Source organism: Netta rufina (genome assembly GCF_964035555.1).
Source record: "Netta rufina genome assembly, chromosome: 2".
Classification (NCBI taxonomy): domain Eukaryota; kingdom Metazoa; phylum Chordata; class Aves; order Anseriformes; family Anatidae; genus Netta; species Netta rufina.
In genome coordinates this window covers 2,765,274-2,787,574 of record NC_140124.1, presented here as the reverse complement: position 1 = coordinate 2,787,574, position 22,301 = coordinate 2,765,274, and the positions used below count along the sequence as shown (strand labels likewise).

At 50.0% G+C, this 22,301-nt stretch overlaps 1 protein-coding gene across 1 annotated transcript in view; it reads left to right on the top strand.

The window, feature by feature from the left end:
* The first annotated feature begins 19,030 nt into the window (after nucleotides 1-19,030).
* WNT9A (Wnt family member 9A) overlaps nucleotides 19,031-22,301 on the top strand; it is a 56,227-nt gene continuing 52,956 nt past the window's right edge. Inside the window, exon 1 of the mRNA XM_084282169.1 lies at nucleotides 19,031-19,164. Coding sequence (XP_084138295.1) covers nucleotides 19,070-19,164 — 95 coding nt within the window. The 5' untranslated portion in view covers nucleotides 19,031-19,069. The remainder of the gene's footprint in view (nucleotides 19,165-22,301) is intronic.

The window sequence follows — 22,301 nt, the reverse complement described above, 5'->3', positions numbered from 1 at the left end:
TTTCTTCCAGTTTCAGTAGTTGTTTTCACTCCCACGGACACTAAAACCTCAACACATAGAAAACTGAAATAAAGACACCCACAGCAGATTTTTCCTGCTGATTAACTGCCTTTAGACATGATGAAGTGGCCAAGTTAAAAAGAGTGGTGCTCTGACTTGCTTCGGCCTGCTAGCTAGCATTTGGTGAGTGGATTTAATTGTCTGAACTTTTGAATTATTGCCTATGTCCTATGAAAAAAAGACATCAAAGAATAGCCTTGTCAGCCTCACTTTTAATCCAGGGCATGTCTGAGCCACCAACCATAATTCAGCACAGGTGACCACTTGCCCTATAATTTTACAAGGCTACAGCCAGTCGCATTTGTGGAAGTGCTTCTGTTTCCAGCCTTGTGTCCACTAACAGCATCACTCTTGGTCAGAAATCATCACAAGACAGGGACAAATGGCCTTGGTGTCCATCAGAAAGGAAAGTTCAGCAGGACAAGATGGCCCAGGACATCTCCATTGGCTACAGAGTGATGGGGTGGTGTTGCCTGAGAGCTAACACGAGGCTTCCATTCATCAAGTGCAGGACTCTAAAATGATTTTGAATCACTCAATACTTGCAGTTTAACTCTCACTAATAACATTTTCGACATGATATTGCTCCGACCTGAACAGATACCAATCCTGTCCCAAAGCATCCAGACACATACAACCAAGAGGAGAAAAGATTTACACCATTTGGGAATACATCATTCATATCCATGCCATATGCACCTATTAGACCAGGCATCCCATCAGTGCCCTATGTCTCTGTGAACTTATGCACACTGCAGATTTAGTTAAATGCTCAGCTGAGAGATCCTCCCTTCCTAGAGGATTGCACCGCATTCGTTTCTCCAGAACAGGGAAAGGTGAAGTTTCAATAAGCCCTTTCTACCATCTGGAGATAAAAGTCTTCCTGGCTGCCAAAAAATAAGAAGAAACCTCTCCTCAAGCGAGGTTGAAAGTCTTGGGTTTCTCAGGGTAAAAATACCCAAATTTTTCACTGCAATGAATTCTGTTCTATCCTAGTTCTTCTCTTCCATGTCCTGCATCCTCTCTCAGGGCCAGTTAGTTCATCCTGAAGCCTCTTCCCAGGCTTTAGACTCCTGTTGTCCAAGACTGCAAGACCAGATACTTTCAGCACGAAGGCTGCCCTCAGCAGCTAAACCTTCATTCCTTGTAACAGCTGGGCCTGCCAGTCCCAGATTTGCTGTAACTTGCAATTGCATGAGCCCTTACACATTTCAGGATGGCTTTGCTCCAAGACAGGACCTGAAAGAAGGATGGACTAGGTCCAGCCTGTGCGAAAAGTGCCAGCAAACCTTGGCCAACTTGTGCATACTTCTGAGGATTTGAGGCAGGTGGGTAAAACAGAAGAGAATTGCTTTTATCTGCCCAGCAGCAAAGGCCGGCAGAAACATGCTTTTGGAGGCTGCACATGCCTTTGGCTTTTTAAAATGCCATGGTGAAGGGAACTAAAGGCAGACATTTTTTTTTTATTTTTTATTTTTTTGGCAGGAAGCCTGACTGCTGCACCCTGTCCTGAACATGGGGTAGCAAAGACCTAGCAGGCCACCCATTACAGCCCTTTTCTGCCACCATTGTGGTGGAAACCCTATCACAGCCCTGTTCAAATGGGGCCAAGCTCCGTATTAATTGTAGGATGACAGAATAATTTGGATTGGGAAGGATCTCAGGAGGTGTCTGGTCGAGTGAGGGGTGAGGACAGATGTGGGGAGATGGCTGGGAGGCACTTGTTTGTCATGGAGGTGGGATGCAGAAAGAATGTAGGGCTGGAGAAAAGAATACCTGGGCTGATAAAAAGGTTAAGAAGGGGATTAAGAGAAGCTTATGCAAGCTGATCACGGTGATCTTTGTGTTTTCCATCCACATTGCTGTTTGCCTGGCTCCAGCTGACATTAACCATCAACATTGTGCTTAGGAACCACAAAATCTCTCAGCAGATAACCTGGAGGAGACTCTTGGCACACGGCCGATGGACTGCGGTGTTCTGAGCCTTGCCACGGCTCACCCACACTAATCACAAGCGTGAAAGTATGGTCACAGACTGGCCAAATGCTCGAGTGGGTGCTGACAACCAATTTGGCCTCACCCTTTGTTGATGTTATAGGTGTGCTCTGTCACTTTGGTCACCGGTGAAATCAGCATCGTCCACGTGCAAGGCACCCCAACGTGACAAGGCTACATTTCAACGCAAAGGTTTAATTCCCCACAGCCCGACACCCCTCTGAGCATGAGGAACCGTCCCAGGAGTGCTGTGCTGGGGCTGCTGGTAAATCAGGGGTGCAATGGCATGTTTGGGAGTGGATGCTTCATTGGTTAGTCCCTGAACTATGGCCTAATATGTGTGAATGCTGACAATGATTTACAGGCCAGGAGCGCTTTGCATGTTCACACACACACTCACAGGTGCTGAAATGCCCCGTGTGTGTTGACAGCTCTCTGTCCTGGCATGGGACACGCAGGCTTTGCCTCTTCAGTGCCACCAACTGTGCAGGGCAAGGGGGATGAGCAGATTGCTTACCTCTTGCTCTGCTTTGAGGTTTGTCAGCAGGGTAGGGATGGGGATGGCAGGTAATGGGGAGCAGGCTGCAGGACGGACCTGGGGTGAGCCCTGCACCCCCGAGAGAGGCCACCACATCACATATGAACTCCCATAGTCCGAAATGCCATGTCCCATTCTGAATTCATTGGGCAGGATGGCTGGGTGTGCAGTTTTTTGCTCCCAAACCTGAGGCCAGCTCCAGAGCCCTGTGGCAAAATTCCTGCCACTAAGTATTACGAGCTGGATCAGGTTGTCTTCATCTGAAGGCAAGCAGAGTGGCACAAAGCACAGCCTGATACCTGTGTGGCATCCCTTCCAAACAGGGTGGCTGCCCCAAGCTGATCAGACCTAAAGGTGGCTCCCAGGGAAACTGCATTTCCCCCCCAAATGGGCTGGAAGTTAAAAATCCCAAGCAATTGCATACTGGTATACATACACATGTATTCTATGATCCTTTTTCATGCACTTGCACTGCTTTCTTGCAAAAATGAAAATCTTGGGCAAATGTTTCTGGGCAAAGCACCTGACCTGTGACTCGTACACAGGGTCCCGTGTTGTGGTGTGACTATTTCTGAGCAACACACAGAAACAGGACTGAATGTTCAGAGCACACCACTGAACATTTTCCTAATAGCTCATCCTTGGAAATCCGGCACTGGTCCACAAAAGATGGACAGGAAAAGTAAACTGGAGATAAACTGGAAATTAGTGATCAGGGCTCCCATAACCTCCCTGGCAGGAAGGATGCAAATGTAGAACCACAGGGAGGCTGTTTTGTGGCTCCTTCCAAGGTCAGAATTTGCTTCTCACACCAGGTCAAAGATGAGGATATTAGACAGTGATGTGCAAGTTACCTGCCACTTGTGGAAAAAAGCATCCCCAAAAAAGGCAGTGATGAATCCAATGAATTTAAGTGGTGTTTCCATGCATTCAGGCAATTCCACTCGGCTCCATCGGGTCCGGCACGTGAATAGAAGATAAGCAGTCGCTGCGTGTTTGCCCAGATCAGCTGGCTGATTGCCCATGTCCTTCATGACGGTGGCAAATGCCATGGTAGCTGAGTCCCTGTGCTGACATCAATCCCTGGCAGGAGCAAGAGACCCAGAGACACCAGCACGTGGATGGCTAAGGCACTCCGCAGTCCCCAGTGTCCAGGTCTCCACTGGTTATAATGGGAGCTAAGATGTTCACTCAGATGGAGACCCCAAAGCTTGATTCAGTTGCCTTGATGAAGCAATCTAGTGCTATTTGAGGCACTCTGGAGCATTCAGGACACCTTGAGCCTGGCCTGCAGTACACAGGGATTTTCAGATACCTGCATTCAGATGGAGTGGCAGCTAGAGGCTGTTGGGATGTGCTGGAGAGCATTTTAGGTGGTAGCACGTACTTGTGATTAAACAACTGAACTGTGCCTCCAGATGCACATAGCAAAATTCAGGCTCCTTTGTGCATAACCAAATCCAGCCTCTACTGCTCCTGCAAGGTAGAGGTTAATCCAAAAGCATCCTGTTGTCAGCAGAACCTTAGCTGGGAGTGGCAATTGTCAGAAACCAACCAAGTTGGTGAATATCTGGTAACTGGGGGCTGGAGGCAGGTCTCCACTGTTGGCATCATTTTGTTGGCTACGAGCTCTGTGACCAGCAGTCTGCTATGAATGAGCTGCACTGGGCTGTAGCCAGCCTTGCCTCTGGCCATACAGCTCCAGAGCTCACATGGAGCACTTAGGGAGAAAGTATAATATAAAATCTTTTGCTATGGGAAAGTAAGTGGCTGATATTCAGAAGGGGAATCACCGAAAACCAGCATCCAGGTAGTTTTACCCACAAGCTTTTTTTACAGCAATGACATTGTAAAGAGAAATCACCCTGTGAAGAAATGGAAGTTTGAACAATATATACTTATCTATCTATTTATTTATTTATTTATTTTAGCAAACAATTACTGTGACAAACACATTACATCTGTAGGAAAGAGGAGTGTGGGTGAGAAGAGACCTGGTTATTTGCATTGAATTGCAATGCTTTGTGCTGGGTACTTTTGGGAGGAATACCAGCCTCTATCATCCCTGGTCTATCCAAGAATTTCAGTTCCTGCCCTTTTCTAACAATGTGAAGAAGAGAACAAGCTTTGAAAGAATGAGACAGGGGAGCTGCTGACTGGCTGCAAGAAGCAGCAGTGAAATCTGAAGGCAGATATGGTGTTATAAATGACCAAGGCTGTCTCCATTTATTATTTTTTTCTGTACACTGCAGACTTCTTTGACAGAAAATGAGGTGGAATTTAAATTTGTGTTGGATTTTAAGAATTGCTACTTCTGCCTTTTCTCCCTTGGGTAAAATATTGTTTGTTGAACAGATTTATTCACTTTGGTTAAAGGGGGAGTTTTAGCTCCCTGGGCTAAACATTTTGCTGAACATTTTGCTGAATGTCCTCAGGTCCCTAGGGCGGGAGGCCCAATCTGCTGTTTTATGAGTGACCCCTTCACATTTGAGCCCGGTCTGTGCTGGTCAGCCTGCAGACGGGTCACACTAATGTTTAACTCCAGCCTGTGTCACTGCATTCAGAGTTTTCTCCCCTCCAGATGAGCAAGCAGTTTATTCCCTCACTTTCCCAGCAGTGCATATGGACACACTGACCCCATCTCCCCTCGGTCTCCCCTGTACCCAACGAGTCTATTGCCCTTCACTGGTACTTTTTTTGAGCTCTTTTTTACTCTTGGTTGCTTTCTCCTCTCTAGAGGATCCACATGAAGCAATGGAAAGCCTGAGGCAGGTCAAGATTTATTTTTGCTAGGAAGTACATGAGGATTCCTGCTTTGGGATGAGTAAAGGGTCCTGAGTTTTTGTATGTGCTAACAGGCCAAATCTGGGACTACAGGGTGAGAGGGCTCTGCTTCATGCAAGAGGGAGGTTAATGTCCTTGTAGTGTTTGACCCACAGTGGGGTTAGTTATTTTGGCCAAGGCAATGGGCTCACCTGAAGGAAGCAGGGCTCCATCCCACAGGCTCCTCTGTACGTGCTGAAACCTCTGGCATGAGGACAAGGGGAGGAACTCATGTCTCAAACCAGGGCATAAAGATCCATGCCAGCTCAGGCCGTAAGTGTTATCACAACCTGCTTCCTTGTGGAGCAACTATAGCCTGCCTCATTCCTCCCGTTTTTAGGATGTGAGTTAAGCACATCTTGTCTCTGGAGACAGGAACTGTTACTGCTGATCCTCCTCTTTATCCTCGTGGCCATGACCTCTCCCCATCATCCATCAAAATGTTCACTGCTTGGCGACAAAAAAAGTTGGCGAGGCTGAGGTGTCGGTGTGCCTCTCAGGATAGGAAGGGGACCTTTACTTCAAAGGTTACCCATCTGTGACCTGGAAGGCTTGAAGTACTTCCCAAGTGAAAAGTGTCCCCTGGGAAGGAACAAACACTGCAAGTGTTTGTAGACCGCTCTCCTATTGCCTCTTACCACCCTGGATGATGACATGAAGTCAAGGCTGTTGTTCCTAAGTGGGCTTGAAGTGTGTTGACTGTATTGGGTCACGAGCATTTCGAGACTGCTGTGGGGAGCCCTTTGTCTGGCCTGTAAGGTGTTATTGTCTGAGAGGTGTCTTTTTCATCTAGGTTAAGTGCCATTTCCCCCAGCCTCAGGTTGCCAGGCTGTGTGATTTACCAGACAGGGAAGTCACCACATCCTATTGACAGAGACGGGAACGTGTTGTTGGCAGTTGTAAAGGATGTCTCCCTGGCATGCTGGTCATTGATGATTCCTTCCATCGCCTCCTAGAGACACCCTGGGCAGACACATGTCGTGCTCTGGAAGTGACCATCTGGAGAAAGTGGGGCTAAGATGCTCAGCTTAGGCTGCTGTCAAATTAGGGGAGCTTGGAGTGAAATCTCCATTGCCTTCAGCCAGATAAAGACAGAGACTTTTAGGTCAAGACATAATTATACACTTTAATTGCCTGAATACAGTAGATCAGAATATTGAACCCAGTGACTCCTGCCTTGACTTTGGCAACCTCTAAATTCTCATCTGGATGACTCCAGGTGCTCCCAGGACTTGAAGCAGCTGTGTAGTTACTGTTTTAGAGATGTCCAAACAAGAGAAGCTTCCAAAATGACACCAGGAAATCAGGGACAACTAGATCACCTGAAACTGAGGTCCAAAACATCTATGCTGGATCTATGCAGACAATGCAGGGTCTAGGGGTAGGATTTGTGAATTTGGGATCCAGGAGTTGTATGATTTTTAAACAACCAGGAGGAGAGGTATTACTGAGACTTTGAAGTCCTAAGTGGTGATGGCTCTCAAACTGAGCTGGTGTTTAAGAAAGGTGAGAGTGAATTCTGCATGTCAGCTTGCAGCCATTTACATTGTGTCTGATAGTCATAAAGTGCTGTGGGGCTGACACATTCATTTCATGTGAATCAGTGTCTGTTCATACACACATTGCTGCATGTGCAAAAACATGTTTTTGTATGGACACACCTATGTATTCATGTGCTATTGCTCCAGATGTTTCCACTAAGCTGGAATCAGAGCCCCACAGCCCCACATTTCTCCTCTCTCCCATTCTCCCAGTGTTGAATACTTTCCCTGCTCACAGCTGGGAAGTTGGCCTGTCGCATGCGCTGGAGGCAAGGAGCACTATCTGCGCGGGTTTACTCGTTGAACAATGTGAGTAGATGATTAACCATTAAAGCAACAGAGTTTGCTGACCCATTAACCACATAGGAAGGCCCTCTGATTTGCCAAACAATGGGTCCCATACAGAAAGCACCCCGACTTGCCCATCATGCCAGCACCACTGCTGACAGAACCATGAGGATATTGCCATGTAATGGCTCGTTTTGGGCTCCCACGCAACAAATCATGTGCTGCAGGCTGGTGCTCCCCACGTTTTCATGGGCACTATGTTGACCTTGGAAATTAATCCTGCCAGAATCCATGCTCTGTATACAACCCCAGGAGGCTCAGTAGCTGCCGTTTGTTTTGCACCTTCACTTCTGTTGCTTTGCTGGGGATGCAGAAATGCTGTGGCTGAGGTCAGCAGCATTGTAGCACAAGGTTTACTCATCAGGTTCATCACAGGTAAAACACAATCAGTTCTTGCATGGGGCAGAATTAATCACTCCTTTCTAGCTTGTCATTACTAATTAATCCCCGCATTGTGTGCCATCATTGCCATATTTTTAGATGCATCTCCAGTCCAACCATCCCATCTGTGTTTTTGCTCTATGAATGTTCAGTTATCCAGTACTAATTACCTGTCATTCTTCTTGGTGTGTGCTGCTGGAAATTCAGGGAATTGAATTTTCCATTTCTCTAATTTCTAATGAGAAAGAAAATTTGTGATGTAATAATATGATGGGAGAATCTGTTTGATCAGGATGTCATCAAAGTCATGATGAAACAAAACACCTGATACTGTCACAGAAAGATACCTTTTTTTCTTCAGGCTAGTACATGGATGTAGACTGGATGGGTGTTCTGCAAGCTGTAAGTCTGTTATATGGGATACCTGGGTTCCTGGGAATAGTGAAAGAGGAAGTTCGCCAAATGCAGAACTAAGTCTGGGATCATCAAAGGTGTCTGAGAGCTGGATTGCTAAGGCTGTTTGGTATAATAAAGGAGAAAACAAAAGACAGAAGACAAAAGATCTGCTTTAAGACAGGGAAGAAAGAGAAAAAACATGGAAGTCCAACATTTGAACAGAAATTTCAAAATAAAACAGATATTTGAAACAAATAAGGGGAAACACTTCAACATATTGAGCTTAAATTCTACTTCCTTTTTCCCCAAAATGGCTTTATAAATAAAACAAAACCTTCGTTTCCAGAAAACCCTAGTCCTTTTAGACAGGAAACCTTGCCCAGCTGTTTCAAACTGGTGCACATATACTTTTCAAAGACATGGACAGTTAGAGTTAAGCACATCTTCAGCTCAGCTCAGGCAGCAGATGCTCTGCATGCACACAATATTACATCTTTGGATGCTAAAGGAACATTTTGCAAGATATTTTAAATCCCCAGTGTGCTCAATATGCCAGTGTCAGGCAGGGTGTGGGTTATTTTGCTTTCTCATGTGCTCCTGGGTCTACTTGCCAATACTCTGCCTGGGTTGCTCAGTAAGAGACTCAGTGTATTTTGGCTCTCGAGCCCTAGTCTTCAGGGCTATGGCTCTGGAGATGTTGTCTCAGTCAGTCTTGCGTGGACTACAACTGCTGATCCAGGAGGGCCTGAGTCATATCTGCCAGCTACATGCTGGTGTCTTGGATATCCTAGGTTCTCTCACATGGCCTAAGATGCTTGTATTAAGACAACTGATTGCCACGAATGGATTGTACTGACTAGAATGAGGCCTTAGGTGCTTAAAGGGAGAAGAATTACCATCTAGGTCCCATGACGCATATTATGTAGATCTCCAATAGCTATAGTGGAAGCCTGCCGTGGGTGTCTAACTCAGATGGAGTCATCTACATGCAACTCAGTGAACCTCATGTAAGGATTGGGTGGAAGTTGGATTACCCAGACATATACCGACTGCTGGATTTTGGGATAGATCTGGAGAGACCCAGCTGGTACCTCCAGGATGAGGATTCTACCCTATAGACTGCACTCAGATGGCAATGAGCTGTGGAGAGGGAAGACAACATAAGGAAACAGTGAGATGAGATTGCTCAGCAAGCACTTACACTGGATCAAGCAGTATGTGCTATTATCATCCTTGTTCATTGTGACGGTCTCCCACCATCAGTGATATCCAAATGCCTAAATATGAAGGCATCACTCAATTCAGCCCTGAGTCATTGCAATGGCTGTATTTGGAGACCACCCCAGCTGCACCAGCTAGCTCAGCAGTGATATTCAGATTTTCCCCAGAAATGAGTTCCCTATTGAGATCTGCATTTTCATTCTGCCTCTTAGGTGGAAAGAAGTGGTAAAGGATTTCAGTGGTGGGCTGGGATAAGGTTTGCAAGAGCCTGAGTAGCAGCTGGCACATTGCAAAATGATTATTTCATCACCCTGGCTGTGCAGGGAGGAATTAAACACTGAACAAGCAGGCAGAGAACAGGACTAGCAGCTGACAGGTAGCATAGCACACATGATCCTGTACTCTCTGCTCAGGCAGTCATAACCCTAAAAACATTTAAGTCTTTACAAGCAACCTGGGTGTCCAAGCTCCATTTACAGCCAACGGAGACACTAAGTGTAGCCAATGAGGTGGGATTCAAGGGTCCAGACACGGTCATCTGGTATTGTTTGAGATGCCCCAGAGTGTCTTGGTGTCCTTCAGCTGCTGCTGCAGGAGACAGATGGATCTGGGTCCCACTGATGGTTCTGTGTTTTGCCCAATATCCATCCAGGAGTATCACTGCTGACCAACCCAATGACTGTGATGCTGACTTTTGAGCTTGAGGGCTTTATTTTATTTTATTTTATTTTATTTTATTTTATTTTATTTTATTTTATTTTATTTTATTTTATTTTATTTTATTTTATTTTATTTTATTTTATTTTATTTTATTTTATTTTATTTTATTTTATTTTCAAAAAGCTCACTTTGCTCATGGGAGTTGAGACTCTCTCATGGGAAACTTCTGCCCTCTGGGAGCTCATGAGCCAAGATCTGTCAGCCTACTCACACCTTAACACAGGTAAAAACACCCAACTCCTAGACTCTCTGGCCAAAGACCAGAGAGAGGGCAACCTTTAAGACAATGACATTGGAGTTGCAGCCATAAATCCTAAACCTGCTTTACTAGACTTTAAAAGAAAACTAAACACCATGAAATAAAACCCTTTTATTTGCAAGAAATTTCCCCCCCCCCCAAAAAAAAAAAAAAAAAAAAAAAAAAGAAATAACATGACCAAAAGCACCCTTAGTCTAAAAATAAAAGCTAAGAGAGAGAGTTTCAGTGGTGCTGGAAAATACCTGATGCACGGTCAATGGGTGGGCTTGATATTGTGACTACAAAAATATTTTCCCTCAGCTTGTTTCTGGCTGTTTTGCAGCTGATGGTTTGCCAGATCTCTTGGCTGGATGCAGTCTGCTTCAGCATTCAATAAGATGGGTTTGCTAGCTAACCTGCCTGGCGTGAACGGACAGTGGCATGGCAGGACTTGGGAAATGACTCCCTGGTATATATCCTAGAAATATTGCCCTGTTCTGAGCCCCCACAACTGCCAACAGTTTGAGAGAACCTGCCCAGAGCTGCTTGAAAGACAACCCATGGCTTCTTGGTCCTGCTTCAATAATGCAAATGGGGCATAGCAGGACTAAGGAGCAACAGGTTTTTCCCTTGGTTTAAGTGTGCCTGCTTGCAGGATGGAGCAAGGCAGGAGAAGTCTCTGGGAACACGCCTGCCATCCATGCACCGGCAGTGAAAAGGTTTGGATCCTGTTTTTGCCTCATCTCTGCAAAACTCTAGCAGCCCCAGCATAGGTGAAGAGAGCTGGTTCTGAGTGAGAGCCAAAGGGAGGCTGAGCCCCAAATGGGGCTGGAAAGTGGGGACAGAAACAAACACAGCTAGATTGGAAAGACCAGAGGTGTTTTTTATTTTATTTTTTCTCCCCAGGTTTTTCAGAAAGAAAAGTGAAATTGGAGAACAACAAAAGTCCTTTTGGCTCAGTTCGTAACCGTGCTTTTGAGCTCAGTTACTGATTTTGTTTCTTTCTGAGGGCATTTTGCTCCCCTCTTTGCTGCCTTTGGTTTGCATATAGGGATTTTTTTATTTTATATTTTATTTTATTATTATTTTTTAAGACAGTGTATCATTTAAAAAAAAAAGGTCACATTTGGAAATATCCCAGGAAATCTGTTGGCATTTTGGACCTGCCTTGAGACCATGGCAAGGAATTTTTTTTTTCCCCAGAAAATTTCTTCCACCTTTTCTCCAGCCCAAACCATTTCAACAGGAATTTGTATCTTCTGTCACTTCCAAATGTCCATTTCCAGAAAACTCACTATCCAAATAGAATACACTATCCAAATCTGCTCCTCATCCCCTGTTATTATGTCTTGTTCTTTGCCATGTTCAGAGTTGACCAAACATCCCATATCCTTTTACAGTGAAACCAGTGGAAGGAACTGGATCCAAGATGAGCTTCTCCAGCCCCATGCACCCACGCTTTTTCCTTCCTTCCTTCCCCTGACCACTCACTGACATTCAACACACACCAGCCCATCTCAGCCTCATCTGGCCTCATGCTGCAAACCACGTGCACAAAGACACTTTGGGAAAAGCTGATGCCATGACTTGTCCATTACCAGCAAGGAGAAACCTGAAATTGATAGTGGCAAGAAACTAGGAGTCAGTAAAAGGATGGTGATGGTTTTTATTTTTAAATGAGAGCAGCAGTTCTTCAGAGGAACTTAAAAAAACTTGTGCATGGCCACATCTGGAGACAGGGATGGCTAGAAAATCACAATCAATTAAAAAACTTCAACTTAAGATTTATTTCCATGAATTTGATGGGATTTCTTCTTGGGAGGGCTTGCACATTTCTGTGCACTTCCCTCTGAGGGGACAGCAGCGATCACAGCCAGGGCACACAAACAGAGTCCTGCTGGGCTGCAGAAATCAGCCTCTTCTACCTGCTCTCTCTCTCTCTCTCTCTCTGTCTGCTCCTTTCCCCTTTTTCCCACATTATCGTATCTCCCCTTTTCCCTCCCTGGGCCCTTGCACGGTTAATATATGTTCAAGGTCAAAGACCCTTGACTTGGGCATATCCCTGGTCATTGCCATCCATCCCTAAGATACAGAGGCAAGGTGTGTGACCTTAAAGATAGAGGAATAGGTTACCCCAGGGCACCTGTCACCCTAAGGATGAGGTAAACAAGAGGTTTTATGAGAACAGAGCTAATGAGGTCTCCTATGGATCTGCAGGCAGTGTCCTGATATCTGTCCGTGCAGTAACCCTGACTTTCAGCTCCCCTAAAGCCTCCCACACACATGTACTACTTCAGTTTCCTGATTTCCCCATCTCTGCTTGTTTCCCTACCACCTGCAGCATCCCCCAGCAGCACAGCCAGGGGCTGGCACCACACTCGTGGCATTATCAGCAAGCTAAAAAGGGCTTCTGAGCTCACCCAGGGCCTCACAGTGCACAGATCCAGGTCTCTCTCTTCTATCTGGCTGCTGATTTTCCCAAGGAAGCAAACTATCAGTAAACACCCTCAAATACTGGCTGGTCAATCACTGCATTTTACAGCACAGGCTCAGGCAGATTGTGAAAAGAGTCCAAGCTTGCTTGGCACTATTCCTTCAGACCTAAAAAACACCTCCTGCAGCTCTGTCTAACAAAAACATATTAATTCCTAACATGCCTGATTGTCATAAAGACAATAAGGACCTTATTTTGTACTGGGACTAGTTACATTAAAAAAGTCACTTTGGTCCATGCTATGAAGTCCCTGATTCTCCATGAAATCATGAGAGGTGTCCATGCTAAGGACAACCTGTCTAGGTTTACTTGAAGGGGCTATTTTGATGGTACTTAAGCAGAAAAACCTTTGAAAGTGCAGAGCACAACTCAGGAATGATACACGTGGAAGCAGGAAGAAAAAAAAATCCCATTTTTAGGTTGTTTTAAAGTCATTTTGCCAGCTCTTAGGAAGATCAGCAAACAGAGATGCTCTTTGTTGCCAGAGAGGAATGCCTGGGCCTTCAGAAAAACATAAAAACATTAAAAACATTTGCTGGGCTTTCCAAGAAGATGAGATAATTTATGGTTCTTTTTTTTTTTTTTTTTTTTAAATGATGAAGAAAAAATTAAAAGTAAAACAATTGAAAACAGCTTGGTTAACACACATACATATAATATTAGCAAGTCCTGAGACTTGGGGCACCCCTGTGGGGGTGCTATTCTGTGGCTCAGGTCCATCAAAGCTATTTGGGGAATACCCACCAAGTCATCCTATTTTCTCCATATCACTGAAAGTCCCTGTTGCCCACATGAATGAATCTCATCAATGGATAAAGAGTCCTGCCAAAGCATCATTCTTCACCCCCATGGGGACCTTGAAGCCTAGCTGATACTTTTTTTTTTTTAAAGAAAATAAATAAAGGAGCTGCTCCTGCTGGGGAGCAGGGCCTGGACCAGATGACCTCCTGAGGCCCCTTGTAAACATATTTTATGAGATTGCCTGATTATACCAAGAGCTGGCAATGCTGAGAAAGGATCTGCATGAGCCTGTTACCGCAGGCCAGGAGTAAGGTGCTTGCTAAAGCTTAATAAGATTTAGCTGCTGCTGTGTAACAGATGCCTATTGGGACCTGTTGGGTAAGTCTCTTTCAAAGTATTTTAATATGGGTCCTGTAATTAGTTAAGAGAGGGGACTTCTGATGTCAGAGAGGGTTAGAGAAACCCACTGCTTGTAGGGATTTGGTGCGAGGGGCCCTGCCAGGGGTCTGCCCCATGGCAGCCCTGTGCCTTGGCCTGGTTCTGATTGTTTTCATCAGATCAACTCATTCTGGGGTAGAATCACAGAGAAACAAACAAAAACTTAGTAGGCATAGCCCTATGGGCTATGGCTCAGTCTGGTAATCCTCTATCTTCTGTAATTGGGGTGGGCACCCAACACGCCCATGTCCCTGCATCTCTGTCCTTGATGGAAGGGGAAATGTGGTGGATAACTACACACAGACCATCGCGACATGACAGGCTCTCCTTTTTGCCTTGAATAGCCCCAAATAACAGACTGGTGCAGGTTTCTGGGCCTCTTCTTCATTTGGAGAGGTGGGAACACACGGGATGGGGGCAATCAGGGCCAGGATGCTCCTCGCTTGCAGTGATTTGCCCTCCCCAGAGCTCTGGGAAAAGGGGGGATGCTCTCAGGCTGGTTCCCAGCAGCCCAGCTGGAAGCAATGGGCATATTTTGGGCACATCTTTGCCCCCAGAAATGTTAGTCCTGGAGGGCTGGGCACCAGCAGGTCCAACACAACACAACACAACTCAACACAACACAACACAACTCAATACAACATAACACAACACTACACAACATAACACCGCAGTCCTGAATTTCAGAGCTGTCCCCAGGGTGACTCCGGCTGCCTGCTGGAAAAGAAGCACGAAGCTGGCTCTGAGCCCATGTGTGATCACTGGGAGGGAGGGAACACCCTGGAAGTCCCTGTGACGGCAAAAAAAGAGTAACTGGAAACGAAGGCGGTGGCGGCTGGAGGAACTTGCACGGTGTGGTCCCTGAGATGGTGGAATAACCAACCACCCGTGGGCAGGCAGCGCTCCTGGGTCTTGTCTGTTATTTCAGACCGTATCCGGAGGGCAGATAAATGCCAGGCCCACTTCTAATTAAGGAAACTGAGGAAAGGAAATGTGAATGGCTCGTCTCGGAGGTGATCCGCCGGGAGGAAACGCAGCTGGAGGCTTCTCACCGAGGTCCCCACCTCTCGCTGCCTTGCCGGAGTTACTCCCGTCTGGGGAGCGAGTGCCAAGGATCTGGTGGGGGACCCATGCAGAACTGGCAGCCAGGGATGAGCCAGATGACTTCATGGGTATTTTCCTTCCCTCTTGCACTCCTGTGACTCAGCTGCCCCGTTGAGCTGGCGAGCTTTGGGTCGTGCAGCGAGACCTGGGTGAGCTCGGAGGGCAGATGGCTCTGCAGGGAAAAAGATGCAGAACAGAGGCATAAAGAGGGAAGGGGAGCCCCAAGGGAAAAAAAATGAAAAAGCCAAGCTTCCTTCTAAAATCCTAGCAAGGATGGTGGCAAAGTCTCCTCTGGGGTAGGGAAGCCTCTGGCGCACTGGGCACAGGCTGAGCACTGGGAACCACTTGAAAGCCAAGTCACAGAACAGGAAAACTTGAAGCCACCTTCCAGATTACCATGTGCCCTAACGTGCCCGGGGAGCCTGGTGGGGTGGCCATGGTTGGATTTGCTGCCTGAGGATGTCCTGGTGGCTGTCAGGGGTCAGAGTCACCCCTAGGGCAAGGCGGGCAGTGGGTGCGAGATGCTGGGGCCCTTTGCAGGACCCCAGGTTTGCTGCTGCTCCCCAAGCTCCCCAACCTCCTGGCTCCTCATTCGCATTGTGACCTGATGTCTTGCTTCTGTCCTGAAGAAGACCTTGCCATGCTGGCAGCAGCATTGTTTTCTGATGTGACATTGCCACTGAAAACCCTAAATTTGGTTGTTTCCCTTCATCCTGTAAATAAAACGCCTGCTTAAAGCACCGAGCGCTTCCACGCCTGTGCCGATGTGCCACTGCCCTCTGCTGTCAGTGGTTCCAGGGACACCGGCCAAGGCCACCTTGCTGAGCAGAAACACCCGGCTTCTGTGTCACCCCAGCAACTGCTGAAGGACCTGGAAAGCCTCAAGATTGCCTGGGGAGGATGCTACATCCAGGACCGGTGCACAGTCCCCCAGCACCACAAGCAGCATCAGCGGCAAAGTCAGCATCTGCTTAGGCTTCCCCTTCCCCCTGACCAAAAAGCAGAAGCGCTGACTATTTTCAGTGCTGTCTCACTTTGGAAAGAGTCACGCACACCCCAGCACATCTCCCTGTCTGTGGCACCCTGCTGCAGGCAGAGGAAATGAGTAAGGGTGAGGGCTACGCTGCCTTCCCAGGAACCAGCCTCGCACCTCTGCGCAGGGATGCTTGGAGCAAGCCGGGTTTCCTTCCACTCTCCCCTTGCTGAACACACCAGCTTCTTGGAGATGTGCACGAAGGATTATTCTTGCATTTTTTCCAGCAGGGAAACATGCAGGCAAAGCCTCCTGTTGAGATATATTTACTCCTGTTTGTCCTCCCCTTCATTCGCAGTCTGGTGTTGTTTTTATTTAAGCTGGAGGAGCTCAGGTGGGAGCATGAGGACACCCAACGTGACCCCAGAGCCGGTCCCTGCCTCCCAAAGTCTCCTCGGTGAAAGGCCTCTAGATGGGGCTTTAATGCAACGTTGCTGCCGGCTGCCCGCAGAGCCCAGGAGCCGGTCACCTTCCAGCAGCCCACGAAGACGCTGGGATGGAGCTGTGTTGCTTTGACCTGACCATCAAAATAAAGGGACTGAAATACTGCAGGGCCCTGGGGGGTCATGTCTGTCTGATTAATTTATTTATCTCATTGAAATTGATCCACTGACCCCCCCCCATGTTTTGCACCCACTGATGCTGAGTGTCCTCGGGACTACCCCGCGCACGGATGCTCAAAGTTTGGCAGGGTGCAAACCAGGGTGCCATTCTATGGGGCCACTTGGCAAAGGTTGGGGCCAGGAATGGCTGAGATGTTTTATGGGATCCTGGAAATTTAAACAGCCTTCCCTCTCCCTCTCTTTTCCCCCTCCCCATAATTTTATTCTGAAAATAAGCAAAACCTAAATAGTTTGTGCAGTGTCAGTAAGGCTGGAAATGGCACAGTGCATGGTGAGCAGAGAGAATAAATTCTTGATGCTGTTCCAGAGCCTGTTCTGAGGGTTATCTGAGGGTCCTGCTGCCTCATCCTGCACCCCTTGGGCACAGCTCTGCAGAGATGAGAGTTTTAAAGCTCTGGGGATGCTGGCTGACAGGTGAGGGGCCGGTGCCAAGTACCCACGCCCCCTCCTGTGCCAGTCCCCGTGGGACATGCGGCCATTGCCACAGCGTGACACATGCACACACGCCTGGGAGGAAAACCTTTTTGTTCTTGGCCCGTGGCAGGTGCAGAAGTTGCTTTGAGCGTGACGGCGAGAGTGACGTGGGGAGCAACGCTGCCACCAAGCGCGGATCCAAAGGCTGACATTTAGGGCATTAACTGCTTCCCAGCCACGTCCTGGTACTCCTGCCCGTGCACCGGGGGCTCTGTGCTCCCCTCTGTTGCACGCCACCTTGCACACTGGATCAGCCCCCGTCCCTCTTGCCTTTACAGGGCTGAATAGGCTGTACATAACTTAGTTCTTGTACGAGGGATCAGCGCTTGCCTGGTGTGCCTTGCCCAGCCTTTGCACACCAGTGTTGTGTGCAGCCATGGGCACCTGCATCCCTGGTCTGTGCATGGCTTGCGAGCCCTCGCACAGCTCCTCACCCTTGGCATGCCCCTTAACCCTGGTGCGTGGACAATCCTCGCAGGGTTGCCTAGCCCTTGTATTTATAGCTCCTGCATGCCTTGCCCGTGTAAGCCTGCTTAGCCCTTACACAAGTGTCCAGAGCTTGCAAGAGCATCTGGCCTTTGCATGGCTGGCCAGCCTTGCACACTTACCCCTTGCACAGCCTTTTGGTGTTTGCATGACAACCTAGCCCTTGCACAGCTGGTCAGCCCTTGCACGTCTAGCCTTTGTGACACTGCTGCTCCTCATGATGCTCTCTGATCGCAACACATTCCGTGCTTGCACACCAATGCACTCCTTGCACCACCGTCTGGCTGTGGCATGTCCAAACCTTGCCCTGCCACATCCAGCCTTCACACACCTAACCCTTGCACAAATGCCCAGCCCTTGCACACCCGTCCAGCCCTGGTGCATCCAATTCTTGCACAGCCAGCTCTGGCCTGCCTGCCTGTGTCCCAGCTCTGGGACACCCATCCTTGTCCATCTCCCTGTCACATCCCTGTCCTGTCCCCATCCCCATCGTGTGCCCATCTCGTCCCTGTCTCTTTCCTGTCCCCAGCCCTGTCTCATCCATGTCCCCATCCCTGCCCTGTCTCCATCCCTGTCCCCATCCTGTCTCCATCCCATCCCTGTCACTTTCCCTGTCCTGTCCTGGTCCCCGTTCCCACCCCCATCCCTGTCCTCATTCCCATTCCATCCCCGTCCCTTTCCCATCCCTGTCCCTGTCCTATCCCCATCCATGTCCCGTCCATATTTCCGTCCCATCCCTGTCCCCATTCCATCCCCATCCCTTTCCCTGTCCCTTTTCCGTATCATCCCATCCCTGCCCCTGTCCCCATCCCATCCCACCCCTGTCCCCATCCCCATCCCCGTCCTGTCCTTATCCCCTTCCCCGTCCTATCCCTGTCCCCATCCAGTCCCTGCCCCTGTCCAGTCCCAGTCCCTGTCCCTGTCCCTATCCTTATCCCTGTCCCCGTTCCTGTCTCTGTCCTGTCCCTGTCCGGTCCCCATCCCTGTGCCCATCCCATCCTTGTCCCCGTCCCGACCTTGTCCCCTTCCCTGTCCCCTTCCCCGTCCCCATCTCCATCCCCGTCCCGTCCCCGTCCCTGTCCTGTTCCCATCCTTATCCTTGTCCTTGTCCCCATCCCGTCCCCATCCCGTCCCCGTCCCCGTCCCGTCCCCGTCCCGTCCCGTCCCCGTCCCTCCCCGCCCTTCCCCTCTCCGCCCGCCTCCCGGAGGAGGGGGAGGACGGACCTCAGGGCGTGCCCACCCCTCCCCTTCCCCTCCCCTCCCTTTCACCCCTCCCCTCCCCTCCTCGTAACCCCTCCCCCGGCCCCGTGGCCCCTCCCCGGGCCGGCCGGGCGCTATAAGAGGCGGCGCGGGGCGGCCGGGGCGCAGCGGGCGCGGCGGGGGAACGAGATGAGCAGCGCCGGCGCCGCTGCAAGATGCTGGATGGACACGTCCTGCTGGGATGGCTCTCCTCCTGCGCGCTCCTAGGGCTGCTCGCCTGCGCCCCGCGGCCCTCCGCCGCCTACTTTGGGTAGGTGCCGGCTCCTACGCTTTTTCCCTTTTCTTTTTTTATTTTTTTTATTTTTTTTTATATTTTTTATTTTTTGGGGAAAAATGAGGTTTTGCGCCTCGCTCGCCCCGAGGAAGGGATGCTGTGCATGCCTGCTGTCTCCTCTCGCTGGAAGGTGCTGGGCATCCCCTGCTGACAGCCGGCACCCTCTCCGTGCTGTCCCGGAGCCGGATCCCCCTATCCTACCCCCGGCTTGCAGGGAAGGGTTTGGGTCCGCCCTGCCCCGACAGGACGGGTGGCTCTGCCCTGCACAGAAGGAACCGGGGCATTTTTTAGGGGTGCTGCCAGCACGGGGCACCCCAAACCCTCTCCTTCCCCCTACTTTACGCACAGGTGCTGTCAGCATCCCCACAGCGGGATTATTTCCCATAGCAGGGAGTGCATCCCGCTGTCCCCAGCCTGAGCAGGGCTTGCACCCCCAAAAACCGAGGATCTCCCCGTCCCCTCCCGGGGCTGCCCCGCATCCCGGTGCCCCCGGTGCTCACCTGAGCGCTGCGCAGCGGCCGGCAGGGGGCGGCACCGGCCCGCGCCCGCTCCGCACCCCGCAGGTGGATCCGAGCCCCCTGCCCATGTCCCGGCCGAGAGCAGAGCCCCACGAACCCACCCGACCCTCTTAAACCCACCCCATAACCGCAGCCCCTTTGCAAAACCCTTTTCCGCACGGAGAGTCCGCTGATTTTTCTTTGCTTGCTGTCCCTGCTTTGATTTTTTGGGGGCTCGCGTTTTGTTGTCGGGAAGACCCTACCCAAATAATAGGGTCGGGAGTGGGGTGTGAGCACCTGGCTCAGCTGGAGGAGAGGTAGTTCTCGCTTAGCTTTGGGCTGGTGTGCTCTGGCCGCTGGTAGGAGCCACTGGACCGGCCCCGAGGAAGCCGGAGCGGAGTTGAGGTTTCCCCCCCCCTCTTTCCAGTAAAACAAATCCCGGTGTCGAGGCTTGTCCATTGCCTGTGGTCTGGCAAAGCTCTCCGAGCAGCGCTACTTACATCTTCTCTTTCCAACTCGAGAGCTGTTTAACTTCCTGCTGCTGGGGCTGCTTTAGCGAGGAAACCGCCTGTCCTGTGCGTGCAGGTTTGGGGGAAAAAAATCCTTTTTCTCCTGCCGCAGCTGCACTGAGCCCAGGAGCTCGTGTATCCGCTGAAGACCACCGGCACTGAGCAGTTGTAGTGTGCCTGGGGGACTGATGGGGCTTGTAAGGAGCTTGGCTGTAATTTTGCTGTTAATCCATGTGGTGCTGGTATCTGCTGCAGAGCAGCAGGTAACTCCTTCTCCTCTCTGGCTTCTGGGGTTTTGCTTCTGGCCTCATGGGGCTGGTGTAGGCTTAAATTCAGGGTGAAGGTGTTGAGCTGAGGGCAGTGTGCTGATGGTCTGGTGTCCTGACTGTCCTGGGTGCCTCGGGACAGCTGCTGCTTCTGATTTGAGGCTCCCTCCCTGGCAAGGAGAGGGGAGAGGAGATGCTGCCAGATGTGTGCCCGCTCCGATGTGCTCTCCAGCGCTCTGAGGCTGCTGCGGTACGCAGGGAAGTTTGCTTATGCAAAGCATCCTGCTCGCCCCTTAGAAGCATCTGCTGCTAATCTCCTCTTTGTTCTTCCCGGGGGCCTGCAGCGGAGCCTGCACTTGCTGGGCTGCTGGGGACTGGGGGAATAGTCAGTATGGAGGTCCTTGGTCTCCACTGATGTGTGATCCCACGAGGGTGTGGGAGAGGTGAGCCCTGCTCACTGCTGGCTTCCTTACCCCTGATAAAGGAGCTTGCTCTTCCTGGAGGTCTCACCTGGAAAAACCTGTGTTCTTGCAGGGCTCTTGATGCTTCAGGTACCCTGTGATGGCTGGTGTTGATCCTTCTTGCTATGCTGCTGCTTATAAAGGTAGCTGTGTGCTGGGGGATCTGCCCCAAGTGTTATTTGAATGTGAATCCATCCCCCCAAAAATGTGATTCTTTACCCCCTGCTTTGGGACAGAGCTGAAATGTCAAAGTGGGCTCAGCTAATGTGACACCTTGTCTAGGCAGGGGAAGGGATGCTCCTTCCTGCTCCAAGGTGCCATCAGAGCCACCGTGACACCTTTGGTGGCCTGCTAGCACCTCTGCTCCGGGTGCTGCATCCCTGCTGGAGTGGGTGCACGAAGCAGATGTCATGCTGCAGCTTTGCTGCTCCCTTCTGCAGGCTGCTGGGGGATAGGGACAGCTGTGGGTGATCCCTTCCACCTCCCCCCTCATCCCCAAAGTCTTATTTCAGGGAAAGAATTTGGTGTCTCCAAATGTGTGGCCTGCCAGGGAATTAGTGCGGGGGGGTACAGAAATGGGGCACGGTTACACGATAACGAGATTGTGTCAGCATGTAGTTATGTCTGTGCCTGCCCCGTGGGGCAGGGGTGATGCTGGGCTAAGGAGGCCACAGCTGGAGGCTGCTGCCTTCTCCATCCCCGGGCTGCCTGGTTAGGATATGGGCTGAAAGTGACAGGGAGGGGTTTGTCCTTTGCTTGGGGTTACGCTGGCAGCCTCAGCTCTGCTCGCTGGGTGTTGCTGACCTCCTCCCTGGTGCAGGAGGGGAGAAGCTGCCAGCTTGACCTGGCCCAGCAAAGGCAGGGGCTGCAGGGATGCTGGTGCTTTCCCTAGTGAGCAGGGCTGTGTCCCTGTAGACCTATAGGGTCAGAAGGGGATTGTTGGTCCTAGTCACAGATAGCATCTGGTGGAGGCTGGCCTTGGGGATGCGGTGGTGGAGCATCTCCCCAGCCCTGTCTGATGGGATTTCCTGATATTATGGAGGGGACAGCGTGCTTGTGACACTGCCCAGGAGCTGGTGGCTTATGGCAGGTTCAACGTCACCCGTTGGGATGCCTGCTGGTGAGGGTGCATGTTAGGATAGGGGTATGTTTGGGAGATGTGACCACAGAAGGGGATGCATTGCCCTGTGATAAGCCTGGTGAGATGCACGGGCTGTGCCCCAAGCCAGCCTGCTTTCAAGTTCAGCCCTCTCCTTTGCAACTGGGCTGTCTTAAAACTAATTTTCACTGTATTAGAGCTGGCTGATGGGGGATTGCTTGGAGCAGCCCCAGGCTGCTGGGATCCCTGAGAAGGCATTGCGTTTCACTTGCCTCCCCTTC